Source organism: Syngnathus leptorhynchus, chromosome 8 (genome assembly GCF_054491065.1).
Source record: "Syngnathus leptorhynchus isolate UIUO chromosome 8, UIUO_Slep, whole genome shotgun sequence".
Taxonomy (NCBI): domain Eukaryota; kingdom Metazoa; phylum Chordata; class Actinopteri; order Syngnathiformes; family Syngnathidae; genus Syngnathus; species Syngnathus leptorhynchus.
Window position 1 is genome coordinate 9,610,825 of NC_141202.1, and position 17,579 is coordinate 9,628,403.

At 38.6% G+C, this 17,579-nt stretch overlaps 2 protein-coding genes across 2 annotated transcripts; one reads left to right on the forward strand and one right to left on the reverse strand.

Annotated features, from left to right (window-relative positions):
- The first annotated feature begins 301 nt into the window (after positions 1 to 301).
- On the forward strand, positions 302 to 6,433 carry LOC147052308 (DEP domain-containing protein 1B-like). The gene is made up of 11 exons (XM_085918458.1): positions 302 to 445; positions 1,258 to 1,523; positions 1,672 to 1,816; positions 2,313 to 2,440; positions 2,520 to 2,650; positions 2,732 to 2,779; positions 3,650 to 3,790; positions 3,876 to 4,042; positions 5,025 to 5,201; positions 5,412 to 5,594; positions 5,670 to 6,433. Exons 1-11 carry the CDS (start codon positions 398 to 400, stop codon positions 5,823 to 5,825), a joined length of 1,590 nt encoding a protein of 529 aa, XP_085774584.1. The 5' UTR covers positions 302 to 397; the 3' UTR covers positions 5,826 to 6,433.
- Positions 6,434 to 12,476: 6,043 nt separating this feature from the next.
- galr1a (galanin receptor 1a) lies at positions 12,477 to 16,953 on the reverse strand. The gene is made up of 3 exons (XM_085918726.1): positions 16,297 to 16,953; positions 16,158 to 16,223; positions 12,477 to 12,797 (listed from the first exon to the last, which is right to left on the reverse strand). The coding sequence occupies exons 1-3, from the start codon at positions 16,951 to 16,953 to the stop codon at positions 12,477 to 12,479; spliced, it is 1,044 nt and encodes a 347-aa protein (XP_085774852.1).
- Positions 16,954 to 17,579: the final 626 nt, after the last annotated feature.

Here is a 17,579-nt window from a genome sequence, read left to right on the forward strand (position 1 = left end):
ATGTGTCATGAGCTGAGGGTGATCAAAAGAACAAGATCCTGGATGAGTTATGAAAGTGAAACTGAATTGGTTTTACACATTTTAATGTAGAGTGCTGAATAATTATAGCGTTTCCCGACAGCATTTAGGAGAGGCTGCAAAGCGAACTAAATCTTGGATGGACACTTAAGTAGATACTTCAGCTCCCTTGTAGTCACAGCAACATCACCAGCGCGTCTGTTGGTCACATGCTCTAGTCCACATCCAATCACGTTCTTCATTTTGTGTGACGTATGAGATTCAAAGTTTGCAACTTGGCAACGTTTCTGTCCTCGTCCGGACTTCAGTTATGTTAATCGTCTAAAAGTATTTTATTCTAATGTTTTTGGAGCAATAAAGTTTATTTCCGTTTCGTGGGATGGAGGGAAGAGTTATCGGGCCAGGGCCGTACAGGGCGACGAAGCTGGTGAGTAATGTTATGAAATCCAAAGAAGAGATAGTGTAGTGTGTTTAAGTGTTATTAAATTTCGGGTCCGATGTAATTGTTTTAAATATGGATATTAAACAACGAGATAACGCACTCCCGATTCAAATGTAATTCATTGGTTTGTTTATTTCAGCTTGTTACACTGGCACCATATAATTTCATTGCATGCACTGCTGACACTGTTAAAATGGGAAACGGGATGAAGCACTTCTGCTTATGAGGGATTTAGATCGTTGGGTAACAAAAATATTGTAATGTTTTAAAATTTAAGTAGACCTCAGTGCGCAGGGAGCTTAATTTTGTCCGATCGCGCAACTGCATCGCACCGCCGAACGCGCGGTAGCGCGCTGCGGACTGCGCAACTGTACCGTGCTGGTCGCATTATTGTGACAGAGCGGTCGCTAAAATTTAGAAAATATTTGAAAAGTACTGATGTACTTTCCAAAATTTAAGTGGATCTCAGTGCGCAGAAAGTTTTATTTTGTCCGATCGCGCAACTGCAGCGCACTGCCGAACGCGCGGTAGCGCGCCCCGGACTGCGCAACTGCAGCGTGCTGGTCGCAATATTGTGACAGAGCGGTCGCTAAAATTTAGAAAATATTTTTAAAGTACTGATGTACTTTCCAAAATTTAAGTGGATCTCAGTGCGCAGGAAGTTTAATTTTGTCCGATCACGCAACTGCAGCGCACGGCCGAACGCGCAACCGTAGCGCGCCGCGGACCGCACAAACACTGAAGTTCCCATACAGTGTTGTATTACTTTCATTTGTGTGGTACCTCCTGTTTTACAGTGGAATGAAACTATTCAACTCTTCCGTGGAGGCATGCCGTTAAGAAGACACTGGATGCATTTACGCTACTATGATTGCACTTTCTCGGGATCCGAGGCTGTGGATTATCTCCATCAGCTTCTCCGGCACAACTGCAACTTTGGGCCAGAAGTGACTCGCTACCAGACCTTACAGCTGCTCAGGAAGTTCCTCAAGGCCCATGTCATCGAAGATGTTAAGGGACGCCATGGTTCTGAGGATTTTGAAGATAACAGTCATTTGTACAGGTAAATATATATGCTCACATGCATTGAGGCTGTTCAATTGATGGAAACTTTGTGATGGATGATTATATTTATTTGATACACTAAACTACACTATTTTGTGTGCGTGGTACCACATCACTGAGCTCACTGATGTCTCCCTTTGTTTTAGATTTCCCGCTTTATCTCCCCTTAAGTCTTTGCCATCGAGAGCTCTGTCTCGAAACAGAACTGACTTGCCAAGACTCATCCGCTGGGACGACTATGAAGAATTACCACAGCAGGAGAACGCGGCCCCTGTGAAGTCCACTATTATGGTGAGACAATAACAGTTGTGCACACTCAATTAAAGTTATTTCTGGATGTGTATGATGTCCCTTAGGTCAAAGATCAATATAGAGTGGTGTAAAAAAAAAAAAAAAAAGATTTTTCCCTCCTCTCAAATTCTTTTTTTTTTTGTAGTTTCCACTCTTCAGATCTTCAAACGTAAATATCAGCGATAACTCAACTAAACATAAAATAATGTTTTAAATTGTTACTAAATTAATTTTTTTGTTTTGTTTTATAATTTTATGTCATATTTGATTCTAATTTATCGATAGCATTTAGTTCCAGCTGTGGTTGTGTCCCATAAATAAATTAAGAAATAAAAAGGTATGGTGTTTATTTATTCCTTCATTTATTCATGGAACACTTCATTTACTCATTTTTTTTGCAGAGCAGTGTTTTATAATCAGTATTTACGACATTAAGTGAATGTAGCAATATGTTTGAATTTGAAAAAAGTGTTTACATATTTGTCCTGCTTGACAGACTTCTGATTTTTGGAACAAAAGGCACAGCGTAGCGATTGGTGATGTGCATGAATGCAAACTCATTCGCAGAAAAGATATTACTCCCAAGCAAGTGGATAACACCTGGAAATCAATGACAGCTTCACAGTATGTACAAATCTCTTCAATGTTGGTGTTCCGTGCTGTTATATTTCTTGATGTAGTCTAAGTATTATTTAACTTCCAGTTTGCAGCGAGTGCTGGGTTTAACGACGTTGGATGGTGTATTAAATCCAGCACACGTGAAAGGCAAATATATAGTTCACAACGTCTTCAACATCAATAAGTCTGGCATAGTTGTGTTGGAGAACAACGATGGTAATGGCACGATACTTACCGATACTTACACATAGTCTGTTTCTGGTCAAATATCTGACGGCTCTTATTTTCTCTTTGCAGACGACATGCCCTACTGGGTGGTGTCAGCAATGAAATGTTTGGCAAACTGTAAGTATACGCTCCTATGCAATGTTTTACTGTTAAAAAGGAAGGGAAAAAAATGTTACTAAATTGACACCCCAGGTACATTTGGGTGAGTGATGTGAAGGAAATTGACTATTTTGAGACAGACATTTCTGAATATTACTTTCCTGCGCTGAGAGACTGAGACCCTTCCATTTAACATTTGTGCACCAATGCAAAATGTGACGTCCCTGAAAGCATGGTTGGATGAGTTTGGTGTGGACGAACCTGACTGATAACTATTACTTGTGTACTCAAACAAGAAACATGCATGATTGTGTCTGCACCGCAGTCCCTATCCTTACCAAAATTGAATATGTTTCTCCACGGCCCATGTACCCTTCCTTCACAACAGAGCCTCTCAAACTTTTACACCGTGTCCAAGAACATTGGCCTGAGTGTTCATTAAAAATATACACTCTACCTTCTCCTTACTTTCTATTCACCTGCGACTCCCTCAACTAATTCCAAATCACACTCTGTGACCTTCCTGACCTCCCAGACAATGCAAAATTACAGAACTCATGACCAATCTGCTCAATACAACTGCTTCTTTGAAACAATATTCAGTTAATATTTCATATACCACCAAGAGAGTCCTGCGTACCATCAGTATACCACAATTTGAAAATTAGTGCTCGACAAAACCTTTTGAAAATTGATTTTGTGTTTTTATTTTGTTTTATCCTGTCATTTCTGGCCTATTGGTTTATAATGTCAAAGTTACTGATGTGACAACTGTCACAAACAGTTGACGTTTTTAATCCTACCCCAGTACTTTTACATAATATATTTTACACTGGTCAATTCAGTGTGTCGAGAATTTAAAAAATAATTGTCTTTTTTCTGTTACAGGGCCTAATGGCAATGACACCAAACAACCAGTTTACCCAGGATTTGAGAGGGATATCCTGAAAACAGTAGCTGACTACTATCAGCAACTCAAAGAACCGCTACTAACTTTCCATCTTTATGAAGTGTTTGTCAACATTCTCAGTGAGCTTTTTAAATCCCAAGTCGTTTTTGTGTGTACCTCCACAACTAAAAACTTTAATACATGTTATCTTCCTTACCTGGCTAGGTCTGCTACAGGAGCAAGACATGGCCACTGAGGCTCTTCAAGTCAGCACTCTTTTGCTTCCGCCACCCAATCGACGCCATCTTCAGCTATTGCTGAGACTCATGGCACGGGTATCCCAGAACCCTCATCTTCCTCTACTCAATGACACTATTGCCACCCGCACACTGGTATGGATTTGTTAGCAGTTATTTATTGCATGTGTTTGACTAATCAATGCATATATGAGTAATCAATTATTATGTGTGTGTGTGTATAATTGAGGTGCACCAAGATTAAAACCGAAAATTAGAAAATTAATGGTAAAACACTGAAATTATAATTCTGAAAAAAAAAAATCATAATTCTGTCCCTTAAAAAAAAAAAAAAATCTTCAACGTGATCATTTTCTGCACTTTGCCATACTTGTCAACGGCTGCGGTCATACTGCGGGTGAATTCCATTTTTGTCCCCAATGTGTTTTGTATCTTATTTTTAACATGTCAACGTGAACAGTAGAATTCAGATTTTTATTTTTTTTTTCAAATCCAACCCAGGCCTCTTTTATATGATTACATAAATTGCATATGTGTCTGATGTGACTAATGGGGCATATTGGAGTGTCCCATCTGGACTGTAAATGTAAATTAAATAGTAGTTAATCCCCTATTTCTGTCATTCAACATAATATAAAAGCAACATAATCAATGTTGAGATGGACTACTCACAATTGTGTTCGCATCTGCTAAATTATGAAGAGTAACAGTATTGGCATTAATTTAATCCCACTTAAAACATTAAGTATGAAGTGGACATATGTGGGTGACACTCAGCGAGCCATAGCAACTCTTGGTTTGTGACACGAAGCAATTGCATGATATCCCGAGTTCCAGCCTGCAGGAAATTATGCCAACACGGGACGATCATCTCATTTCTGCAAACATTTTTCCCGCCCCACTCATCAGTGTTAATTCTGTTAGGAACTTCACCTACTTGTTGGACCTTGACTGCAATCTTCTGTCACACATCTTTTCACTTTCTAGCTGACTGGCTATCAGTTGCTGGCTCAATCTGATTTATTTTAATGATGTTACATTTGATGTTGAGATCCCTCATAGACGTAATGCAAGCACTAGTGCAGCTAATTCATTTCCTGTGCTCGCCCCTGCCTAGATGGTACAAATGTTCTCGCAATGCGTTTTGGGCTCCCCGGATGAGATGGACTTGGATGAGCTGCTTGCCTCCAAATTGGTTACTTTCATGATGGAGCACCACGACACCATCTTCCAAGTCCCTGACAAGCTGCGCCGCCAAGTTGAGGAGCATCTTTCCCACTTCCGAAGAGTTCAGGTCTGTCAATTAAGAATTGTAACGTGATTACTTAATCACTAACAAAATATTTTAGTGTTAACACATACTCATGATCATCGTGTTATTTCAATTAAGGGGATAAATATATGATTTTGCATACAAGATTTGAGTGTCAAAGGCAAACCTTTTTTGAATTTCATAACACACGCAGGCATGATTTCTATTTGCTTTTGTTTTTTTTCCCACCAGATCAAATATGCAGGCTCTGATACAGACTTCAGCACATCTCCAGCATTTTATAAACAGATTGCCAGGGTGGATTCAGATCAGCCAAAGTTGATTGGTACCCAAACTCCCCTGCAGGAATTACTGGAAGGCCTGATTTCTGACAAAGATCTTCCCGCCAAGGACAAAAAGAGAAGACTAAAACAGGTATGTCTTCATGTGAATGAAAAGAATCAAATATGCCAGTTTAGTATTTGACTAATACACCTGCTTTTATTTCAGTTCCAAAAGTCCTATCCCGAAATCTATCGCAATCGATTCCCCGCAGAGGAAAGAGGAGCTGTTGAGAAGAACTCTCGCTTCAAACCTCCCCTCATGTTTTTCAACCTCAAGAAACCATCAAACCCTTTTCAGAGGAGCTGGAGTTTTAGGGCATAAACTGTTCATCTTCAATAATAGAACACACAGTCCTCCCCACTCACGTCATCACAACGAACACCCATCTATACCACAAACACAACAGATTAGCAAACAAACTTAACATAAACGACCACTGGCCCTGGTTTTGTCTCCATGATCTCCATGTGCCGAAGCAGTTTTGAAGGCTTCCATGCCTCGTTAGCTAGCCCGTCGCCACATATTATGCAGAGTAGGCTTGGCGCGTCAGTCACCTGTGGCGATAAATCCATATTTTAAGTAGGACTCCAGAAATGTTCTTTTAAATGCAGCTTTCCTTTTCTTAGAAGTCATAGCCTCTTCTTCTTCCGTCACCTCATGAGGCTTTTTTTTCCTTTCCGAAGAAGCTTTCCAAACATCTGTTTCTTGCTCATTTTTGCTTGCTTCTGAGGTGACACGTCACCGAGACGAGCGTCTTGACCTGAACTGACGGATGTAATTGGGAGAGAATGCCAATTTTTTAAATATTTTTCAAAATAAATTCTTACTCATTTTTGCTAACTTTGCGGGCTCGACTGGGGAAACATGTCACATGACCGGGACGAGGGTCTTGACCTGAATAAATTAATTGTCGATTAAAAAAAAAAAAATGTTTTCTTGCCTGTGCGGCCTGGCGGTCCGATAGCAAGTGACTCACGGACCAGTACCGGTCCGCGGCCTGGTGGTTGGGGACCACTGGCTTAGAGGATCCAAATTAAACAGAATAAAGACTGATGAAACCACTAACCATCCTGAAAATAGAAAATAATAGTGACAAAATATTACACGTTTACAATTCAATAGCACTAAAAGAACCACTGCTGTTTGTTCTTATGAAATTATATAGTTGAGTACATGTTAAGATGTACTGTAAATTGTACTTAAATGAGTTATAAGCATTTCAAAAATATCAGTGTTACTGGATCTAAACACGACTGAATGTCAAAATCAAAATGTTCAATTATAGTTACATTCAGCTCGGTAACTATACTGTATGAATTTGTTTCACTGACATTGGCTGATATAATTTTGTATGTTTAATTTGTATTGCAAATTTATTTTTTTAGCTGCTAGCGTTTGCTGTGAAAGTGTGTTTCGGATGATAAATGCTAGTAGAAATGATGACATCCATACATTCCAGAAATTACAGTTGAATATCTCAAATGTTCACCCTTTCCCCTAAAACAAACTTAAAATCTTATTTAATGCGCACTCTCAATTGTGTTTTTCTTTTTTTATACACATACATAAATACATACGGGACACACTGTGCAGACTTTCTTAATTGGTACATACATATTTCAATGTTTTTGTAAAGTATTTTTAACACTGCTGTGTAGTTAGTCATGGTCACTTAAAGTTTGAAGAGATGTTTTATTTTTATAAATGCTACTATTCTTGGTTAATACACTCAAATCATTGAAATAATACTGGAAACAACTGTTATACTTGAACTTTGACTTTGCTGGAAAGTGAAACAGTCAATGTGTATTTGATGTAAATTCATTCTTCAAATCTTACATGTTATTAGTCCTCTGATATCCCAATTTTAAGATTGTGGGCATTATTTTCTGCTGTATGATCAGAGCATGATTATGACAGATGTCTTTAAAAATATAATAAATTGCACTTCAAGATCAAAACAAACAATTCTGATGTATCTCTCTGTGAATGTGTACCGCGTTTAGATTGTATGTACAATAATTCCATTATATCAAGAATATGTTTTTCAACATATCGTATTTTGTAAGGATTCCATCCAAACGGTATAAGACTGTATAGGTCAGCCTTTTATGTATGAACTCGTCGAGATCCAGAAAGATAAGTTGTGATATTTGGCACCAAAATGTCAACTGCAGACCCTTTTAACTGTCAATTGTACAAGGGGCAATAAAAATGACAGAATGTCACGTTTTATAGACGTCTACCAGTACCTGGAGTTTGAAAAAAAAAAAAAGGAAGAAAGGATACTTAGTCCATTCCAATACAATATATACAATATACAACAATATACAATAATTGGTGTTCCGAGCTGAATGCTTTTGTAATTTTCACATCCTTCTAGCACCCTGTAAAATGTTGAGTTTCTTGGGCTGGATTCAGTCAACACATGTATCATTGATTGTCAGAACAAGTTTTATTTTAGGGTTTTTTTGGAGGGGGGGCGGGGATAAAAGGCAATTACGTCATTCACCTATTGAGGCGACTGGGGCAGTTGCTATTTGCTTAGTACACTGGGTGTTATGTGTTCGAATGAGGCACTGTCGACTAAATTGAACTCTACTGCAGTAAGGGTCCACGCTGTTTCTTTATAATAATAGGCTTCTGGGAATAGACTTGCAGCTGTGTCTTTTGAAAGGTTTGCAGTTCCCATGTATTGCACAATCACATTGACCTTAAAGCAAATCAAGAGAAAAAGATTTATTCTGTGTGCTATTTTGTACTGACATACAGAAGTGCATTATTACTATATCAGACGCATTTTGAAAGAAACAGTACATGATGTGAAGAATGCTAAGCAGTTAAAATGTCTTGTTTCAAACATTGTTACATGTTCTGTTGTCATTCACGAGTTGAATATTACAAAGCAATTCTCGATACGTTTGCTGCATGGGGCACTTATTTCCGTAGGATGATGCAGGTCCTTGAGTCAATAAAAATGATTGACAGAAAACAACATTTCACAGAAAACAATATTTCAAGAAATATGTTAATTTGGGCTTTTTGTAGGAAAATAAATAAATAAATAAATACAAAACAGAGTTCCATGCATGTCAATTCCTAGAAGAAAATTAATACATTGATTTAGAGTGGAAGGGGGATATATTGAAAAAGTTTAGAGTGATGCAGCCCCTGAAATACAAAGTGATGAAGGCAGCACCGTGCTGTTCATTGGCTTTAACATACATCCATTGTTCGAACCACTTCATCCTCCAAGGATTGCGGACGTGCTCGAGCCTATCCCAGTGCAGTTACCAATGTGCAGTAAGTAGGGTATATTGGTGAACAAACGTCACCTACGTAGCCTCTCTTTCACTTTCCAAAAGTACATAGCCAGATTGTCCTTGCTTGCAAGGCGAGCAAGTATCGTTGGGTGTTTGCAAACTGAATTTGAGTTTGAATTTAAAAATACCTATGGATGGTCAACTGTCACTATATGCAATACTATGCAAAATACCCTTAAATTTACTGTCATCACATCATATACAGTTTTCAAACAAAAATTGCAACAAGTTTTAACCAACTCTTGCAGCTGTTAGTTTAGATATGTTGTTATATTGTATCGTTTTATTGTTCTTGGTTGTTGTTCTTTATTTTTGATTGTGTATTTATAGAACCTTGTTTTATGTATTTATTTATTTTTTTAGCACTCTATCCCCAATCCCTCTCAAAGTGCCTTTGTTCTTTGGGTCAGGCCTCGGTAAATAAAGGTTAAAAAAAAAAAATAATTCACAATCTTAACTCAAATAGGCCTTGCACAATAATTGTTCAAATCAGGTCAAGACCATTTATTGCGATGTTAGCAAATGCCCTCCACTTGTCCGTGATCAACAAAACAGACTGTTGATGGGACCCCACTGATGGGAACTTTCTTTGTTATTTTCCTTCAACTCATTGTGGGAGCAAAGGAAGTCTAAATCATCAGTCCATGTTTTTGCTGGGAATGAAGACGAAGCTCCTTTTATGGCAATGAGGTGAAATGGAATGAGCAAACAAAATTTCAATTCAAAGTGTACACAAGAGATTTTTAAACATTATAACCACAGAATGAAACTGCAATCATAAAATATGTATTTGTGGAACTACCACAACGTTTAATACATACACAATTAATTTTGAATGTCACAAAAACAACATTAGATTTGGACCATTGAAGGAACAAGCTACACTACTGCAGCATAGTCTTTTCTTTTGGGGGGGATAGTTGGGGTGATTAAAAAAACAAATAATATATAAACTGCATATATATAGATATATAGATAGATAGATAAGGTCAAATATAAAACATAAATCTTTTGACAGACCAACTTTATTTTAAATTTTTTAAGATTTTAAAATCAGCAGGATGGTTTTGTGTGTGCAAGACTTTCTCAGCAAGGACCAACATTTTTCTCTATTTCTATTTGACAGTGTATACAGAGTAGGATAGGATCACAACTGTCCCAAGAAGTACTTTATGTTTTTCTAGAAAAGAATAGCACAACATATACAATCAATTGTATAATTTATGATTAATTTGGAGGAGAAAGCTACAAGAAAGGTTTTTGTGCAATTATCGGCAGCTTTACAAGTCCAAGAGCTTTGCTCAGTGAAGATATTCAAACTAATATGAGACATGAACATTACACTGGTCAACTTAATCAAAGATGCCTTTACATGGACCCAAATACATTTTTGGCACTGATTTAGAAAAGTGTTTTTTTTCTGACACATCAGGTTTTTAAGATATTTTCATTGTTTCTTTATTTAGGTTTCACCCAGAAAAGCATGCACAATATGGATTTTATGATGTGTTGTATGTGATTGTATCTGTCGTTTCCCCCCCCAAAAAATACAGCTGCTGTTGAACCTAACGTTCAATTCATAAATATTGCGAAATATTACAAAAAACGATATAACATGTTATATTAGTTGTGAAATGTGCTGCATAAATAAAGTTTTATTGGATGTGTTCTGTTGTTGGAGAAAACCCTCGCAGGCACCGGGAGAACATGCAAACTCCACACAGGGAGGGCCGAAGGTGGAATCGAACCCTTACCCTCTGAACTGTAAGGCGGACGTGCTAACCAGTGCTTCACCGTGCCTCTGTCTTATCATTACTATTATTAATATTTTTGGTAGATTATAGATATTAGTAATAGTAGTAGTAGTAGTAGTAGTAGTAGTAGCACTGTGAAAAATATGCTACAGAAAAAAACAAGGGCAGCTTCTGAATCAGCGCAAAAAAATCATGTAGAAATGTTAATTTGCATCTCTGATTTAATGTTTTTCTAAATTGTTGACCAGTGCTATTATCAGTTTTTAATATGTACAATAGACCCTATTTAAGAAACAAGAATTTTCTACACAGATAACAGCTAGACACTCCAACCTCCTGTAAGATCTCATAAGACTCACAAAGAAATAGTACACACAAAGTTAAGCAATACAGTATTTCACATACCAGTGCACATGCTTTTGGAGTATGCATGCTACAACAGCAAATGATACAAATTCTTCTGTTGCAGCACACTACATATTTTTTTTCAAATGAAATCAACATTCAAACATTTTGTTTTCATGAAATTAAAACAATTGTAATAAAATGTTGTTTATCAAGAGAATAATCATTAATCTTACAGAATACTGGTATCATAATCAGCAGCAGTAGCAGAGAATTACTTATATGGTAAGAGAAATCTTCATTATTGGTCGATTAGAGAATGGTAATAGAAGTATTTGTATTAACCCTAACCCTAACCCTTTTTTAACATTTATCCTTATCCAGACTTGTTAAATCTACCCATCCATGATCTGAACCTCCTATCCTCACAAGGGTCGCTTTCTTGCCCTGATCCTATCCCAGTTGAATATGGGCAGTAGGCGGGGTACACCCTGAACCGGTTGCCAACCAATCACAGGGCACACATAGACAAACAACCATTCACACTCACAATCACACCTACAGACAATTTGGAGTGGTCAACTGGCCTACCATGCATGTCTTAGGAATATGAAAATAAGATGAATGAATATGACTAAATTATTATAATAAGTCCTTGGATTTATATCTATAACTTTTCTATAGAAGCCAACACTCGAAGCGCTCACAGCAGATGCATTATTCATACACTCACCCATTCACACTCTGAGAGTGGTAAACTGCCTAAGTAACAACAGCTACCCTGGAGCAGACTGACAGAAGCCTGGCTGCCAGTGCCGCCAACCACCACCAAACATTCATTACACCAGTGTGAGTGACACTGCACGCAAGGTGGGTGGAGTTTCTTCTCCAAGGAAACAGGACAGGACTCGGACAGAGCGGGAATCGAACGGCCAACCCCCCGGTTGCTGGACGACTGCTCAACCACTGACCCAAGGCCGCCTGTAAATGAATTACTCATAATAAAGGGAATTTGAGCAAAAACAGTTATTTCAGAGGTGTGTATCAAACTTTGCATTAATCAGTCCCCAAGGTTAGCCAGATAGCCAAAATGAGGCAGCTGTCCTAACCACAAGGCCACAGCTCAGCCTTTGTTAGTTTCAACTGCACAAAAAATATTTAATGTGGAAAAAGCTGAATATTCTTCCCTGGAAAAAAAACAGTAACATCGGAGTTTTCATCGTTACATAGCGTCAATACCCAGCACAGTTCTTCTTAGAGGAAAAACATTCAAAAGGCTATCTTGGCTAACATAACATTATTTTGTAAGGGTGCATACTTCAATTTTATTCCCCAAAATGTGAAAGATTAAACAAGAACAGATTACATTTGAAAGCATTATGTATCATTTGCAAACATTGTACAAATAATTCAAACCTTTCAGCGCTTATGTGGAACGGTTGTGGCAACATCCACGAAATATCTACAATTTTGGCCTGTCAGTGCGTCCTTAAATTCAGTTTTCATTTGACAGGTTACCATGAATTATTCGTACACTTCTGTGCACAAAGTCATACATTGGTGCAGTTTGTTGAAGGCGGCGCATCTGCCCTACTGCGGGTCTCCTTGATCTCATTAAACAACACATCTTCTGTACCAAGCTGGCATTTGAACACCTGCTTATAAGCTTTCCTGAAGTTTTCCGACAGGAAGGCATAGATGACTGGGTTGACAGATGAGTTGCTGTACGCCAAGCAGTGGGCGGCGATCCGCAGCAAAAAGGAAGCCGGGTTCAGCGGGAATCTCCCAAACTCTACCCAGAGGTGAATCACATGATGAGGAAGCCATGACAGACAGAACACCACCACCACAACCAGCACTGTCTGCGCTGTCTGAGATCCACCACATGAGGAGGAAAGAACACAGAATAGTTTTAGTGCATAGTGCCCTCCAGGACGAAAGTAACAGTGAAGTGAACTTGCACGATAAATTGAGCTTCTGGCTTCATGTTGTCTCTCAGCAGTCTCTTCATCAAATTGGTGTAGTGTGTATTTCATTACAACACCAGAGGATCACTTGCATAATGACTCACTTTCTATTAGTATTTGACTGTGGCTCATGAATACTGAGGTGTTGAGAATGAGAATCCTATTCTGTAATTGGGATGGCACCGTCAGCAGAAAATGTAATTTAAAGTTTATGAAAGTCATCTCGGGCTTGATAAAATTCAAAAGTGTATCTCAAAGGTGTACAAGAGAAAGGTTACATGTATGGCCTTGCAGTCAGCCCCCAATTACCTTTTATCATAGAAGGTTTGAATTAAGGATTCAAATCACTCAAAGGTCAAAAATTTAAAGTGGGCAGAAATAGTAACCATCGATGTGGGCAAGAATAACCTGACAACATGCTTTGTCCATCAGACAAACATATTTGTAGGTGTACCGTTTCAAAGCAAATTGTAATGACAATTGATGGTTTAGTAAAAACAATCACTTTTATGCAAGACTGTCATTCAGGCAGCTGGAATGTGTCAATAACTAAATAAACATGTAATAATAACACTCACGCATTGCATTCTCATGTGAACCAGCCACTAGCATAATTCCAGAGCTAAATGTGGCAAACAATGCGATTAAAGAGCCTGGAAAAATGTGGCACTTTTCCTCTGCTTTTGTTTGCGAGGCTCAGAGTTGCTGCCAAATCACATCCAAAATGGAAATTAAAGTAAACAATAACAGTATGAAACAATGCACACAATGTGGGCAGAATTATTGGCACACCAGGCAAGTACGTATGTCCACAAAAGATGAACAAATATAAGTAGAACATGGTCAGGGGTCACTGGTGTGAGGTGAGAGGCTAACTCTGGTCAAGTTCATTCAATAGGTCTAAGGTCACTTTTCAGATTCTCTCGATGATCTGTTAAACATTTTAACGTATTCATACAAAGCCAGCTAAAAGGCTGCTGCAACAACTGGTTTGCAAAACAAAATCATTTTTGAACAAACTACAGGAAACCATCTCTGGGAAGCTCATCTGCATAGTCGTTTTTCCCCAAATTGGTGCTTGACCTGATTGCAGTTAGTCCTTGCAATCTAATTGACTAAGTAGATGCTCACATTTTATGGCAGATTGCACATTGGAAAGGTCTCCTATTTTTTTACCGTACAGAGGAGATGGCAGACTGCATGTATAATATAATATAATATAATATAATATAATATAATATAATATATCATTAAGGCAGGGGGGGTCACACTCATTTTTGTCTCAGGCCGCATCATAGTCATAGTTTTCTTCAGAGGGCCATTATGACCGTCAAGGCCTTTTATTATATAAAACAAATTATACACGACAAAATGATAAATAACTAGGTTTGAAACTGGAGACTAAAACTGTTCAAATATATTTAAAAGCTGAATGGTAACATACATTTCTAGCAATATCGTTTTTTTTAAAAGTGAAGACAATTTTTAGTTTTAGTATTGACACATGAAGTCGATGCATAATTTGTCTTCGGGGGCCACATAAAATAATGTGGCAGGCCATTCCTGGCCCCCGGGCCTTGAGTTTGACACCTATGTCTTAAGGCATCTGTTAGTGAACATCTACGTCGTCGATCCAATGATCAATGGTGACGTATGGGCGGGTATATGTAATGAAGCACAGGTGCCTTTTTGGATGAACTGTCGTGTCTGAAGCATTCACTGCCTCTGTTCTGCTTATAGAATGCTTAACAACGTGGACACATTCAATTTTATAATGTTGTATAATCATCTGTGCAACTCTGGATCCCAAAAATCCATAGAAAAACATTGTTTCTTGCCAAGTAAAATCAAGCTGGACACATTAAGAAGTGGCCCTAATAAATCTTGACAACCAAAACTCTGGGATTTTTCAAATTGTTTATCTGGAAATGATTCATAATTAGAGAAGATGAAAATAATTATCACATTACAGGGAAGACTAAGAAAGGGTTTCTTTTCTGTTCGTTTTGGCTTTTGAGAGCAGCGGCTATTCCACGGTGCCTTTTTAAGATCCATGAATTTACAAAGCAAACAGCATTTTGCAACAACAGTGGGAGTAACCTTGCGCCATCCATCTGTTCAGACAAAGTCAATAAATGCATTTTTAAAACTGATAACTGAGTGTAATCATAAGCACATTCAAACATAATTAAAACAATAAAACTAATGGATCACATTTAATAAACTTTTAACCATGGAATTGTCACTTGTAAAAAAAAACTACTTTTTTTTTGTATTACATCATATACCATTTTGGATTAAGAATATCTCACAGTTCACAACTCGAGGGGGATCCTTGGAGTTTATCAACTATTTCTTACAGCGATTGCTGCCACAACCTTAACGGCAGTTGGTAGATAGTTGATGCCTAGATTTGGAATATGCATGTATATCAGGGGTTATCAACTCCTAGTGAGCAATAGATCGCCCCAAAGGATATCTTTCCAAGGCTGGATCATTTCAAACCTAGCTCATCAGTAGTGGGACATTGTGATTTTCTAGGAATGGTGTAGTTCTTAATTTAAAAATGTCACCACTTGCATAGATATATATATTTAAAAAAGTGTTGCATGTGGTAGAATTTGTTCCTTTAAGAATGTGTCCCAGCCCCCCCCCCCCACACACACACACACACAGATCTCAGTGTTTATCGCAAAGTCGTTATCAGGTTGTGTCGTAGGATTGACCAAAGGACACAAGCACACAGGATATGGACAGACACGTGGACACAGCAGGTACAGGAGATGGGGTGTGACGATGCCACTCGTGATGACCTTACTAATACCACAAACGTTTGCCAGATAATATGGCATGTATGCTGTAATAGCCACAAACACATTGTCGCGAGATTTGAGTTCAAAGGTGAAGAGGTGCTTTTCTTCAACGAGTGATTATTGTGGCAACTGCTGTCTGGCTTGCAATGTATATAACTGACACCATAGCCATGTTGATGAAATAAAAAGACCAAAAGTGAGGTCACAATAACTCAATAAAAGCATTCCTCTGCTGCTGAACTCCCAGCAACCATAGATATAGATATAACCATAGATATGTACTTTGTATGAACATGCCCATTCTGAGCTATTTAATTGCAGTATCCTTGAGCGAGCAATGACATAATTCGAAATATAACAAGCATATTGTACAGTTCAACACTGCTGAACAGTAAAATATTGATCGTGCCATCTCATATGAAGGAAACGTCAATGTCTCTTAAAAACGTACCTTTTTCTTTGCTGCCTCAGACTTTTTGGATGCATTTCTCAGCTTTTTGTGCAGATGTTTTAAAACCTGTCAACAACGACATAAAGGTAGCATCAGATAATTGTGCATGTGAGCCAATGGTCAGTATCAAATCACTTACCTTTGAATAGCAAAAAGAGATGAGCAAGAGTGGCAAAACGTATCCAAAAACAAAGGTGCAAACCACGTACACCTTTTTCTGGTTGTGGTTTGGCCACACTTCCCAGCAAAATGTTTGATTTTCTACCAAGTGGATGTTCTGGTAATACATGATCGGCGCTGCCATGGCCAGAGAGAGTATCCAAATGATCACCACGCCGATGAGAGCATGTTTGGCCACCCTGATGGTGGAGGACTTTCTGGAGTGTACAATAGCCACGTATCTGTCCACAGACATGGCCGAGAGGGTGAAGATGCTGACCAGCATGGACACTGTGAAGAAATAGTGGATGAATTTGCAAATGAACGCACCCAGGACCCAGGTGGGCATCGTGTAGACGGTGGATTGGAAGGGGATGCAAAAGAGCAGGTAGGATAAGTCCGCGATGCTCAGGTTGAGGATGAAGATGTTCGTTGTGCTGCGTGGTTTTCCTGGCTTGCTCCTTGCCAAGACGGTGATAACCATGGAGTTACCCAGCACACCGAGCACGAAGATGAGACAAAAAACCACCAGCGTAATGAGATTCTCCGTTCCGATCCCGAATAAAAGTTTCTCTTCCTGCGTTCGGTTAGAGCTCCACGGCTCTTCCGTGAGCCACGCCGACTCTGTGAAATTCATAATTGACTTCTGAACTTGGAAGGTTGCCAGACGAATCGATCTGAGCTCTTTCTGCGCCTCTGCGTCTTTGTGCCTCGTATTCTGTTCGAAAAGATGTCAGCTGTCCAATAGCCTACGTGCGTCACCGGAGCTCCCGCATGAACATACTCTGGAGTCGAGCCAATGAAGCTTTAAGAAATCCCACGGTGTACTCTTCTAGTTGCATCACAAAATGTTTTATATTAAAACATACAAGTTATCCTTGGAGCATTATTAAACCATCCGAATACGACTCTCTAAGCGCACACCTGATGCGTGCGCACCAAACGCGCGCAACCACGCCAGGTTTTTCTTCAATGCGCCTGCAATTTTGCCATCATCGCATTATATCAGGCGCTGGTCTGAACACTCACGTCATCAATTAGCATATTTTTCATGCTTTCGTGTTTTTAGTATTATTTATTATTGTTATGTTAGTCCTTCAAATATTCATGTGATGTAACGTTATAGTTTCAAAATATGGTACTGTCTGCCTTTAAATCTCTCTGTGAAAAATTCTCATGTGATTGGATTACGGTTATATTGTCTTTTACGGTTAGATTGTCAATTAGCAAACCCACATTTGAGTTTGTGCATGTTCATTGGAA

Excerpts from the sequence above, each read along its gene's own strand:
- LOC147052308 (XM_085918458.1), top strand. The coding sequence starts at position 398 with ATGGAGGGAAGAGTTATCGGGCCAGGGCCGTACAGGGCGACGAAGCTG. Across the intron at positions 446-1,257 it reads CGTACAGGGCGACGAAGCTG|TGGAATGAAACTATTCAACT; the intron begins GTGAGTAATGTT and ends CCTGTTTTACAG. Across the intron at positions 4,043-5,024 it reads CTATTGCCACCCGCACACTG|ATGGTACAAATGTTCTCGCA; the intron begins GTATGGATTTGT and ends GCCCCTGCCTAG.
- galr1a (XM_085918726.1), bottom strand. The coding sequence starts at position 16,953 with ATGAATTTCACAGAGTCGGCGTGGCTCACGGAAGAGCCGTGGAGCTCT. Across the intron at positions 16,224-16,296 it reads TCTCTTTTTGCTATTCAAAG|GTTTTAAAACATCTGCACAA; the intron begins GTAAGTGATTTG and ends CGTTGTTGACAG. Across the intron at positions 12,798-16,157 it reads CTGAGGCAGCAAAGAAAAAG|ACAGCGCAGACAGTGCTGGT; the intron begins GTACGTTTTTAA and ends GGTGGATCTCAG.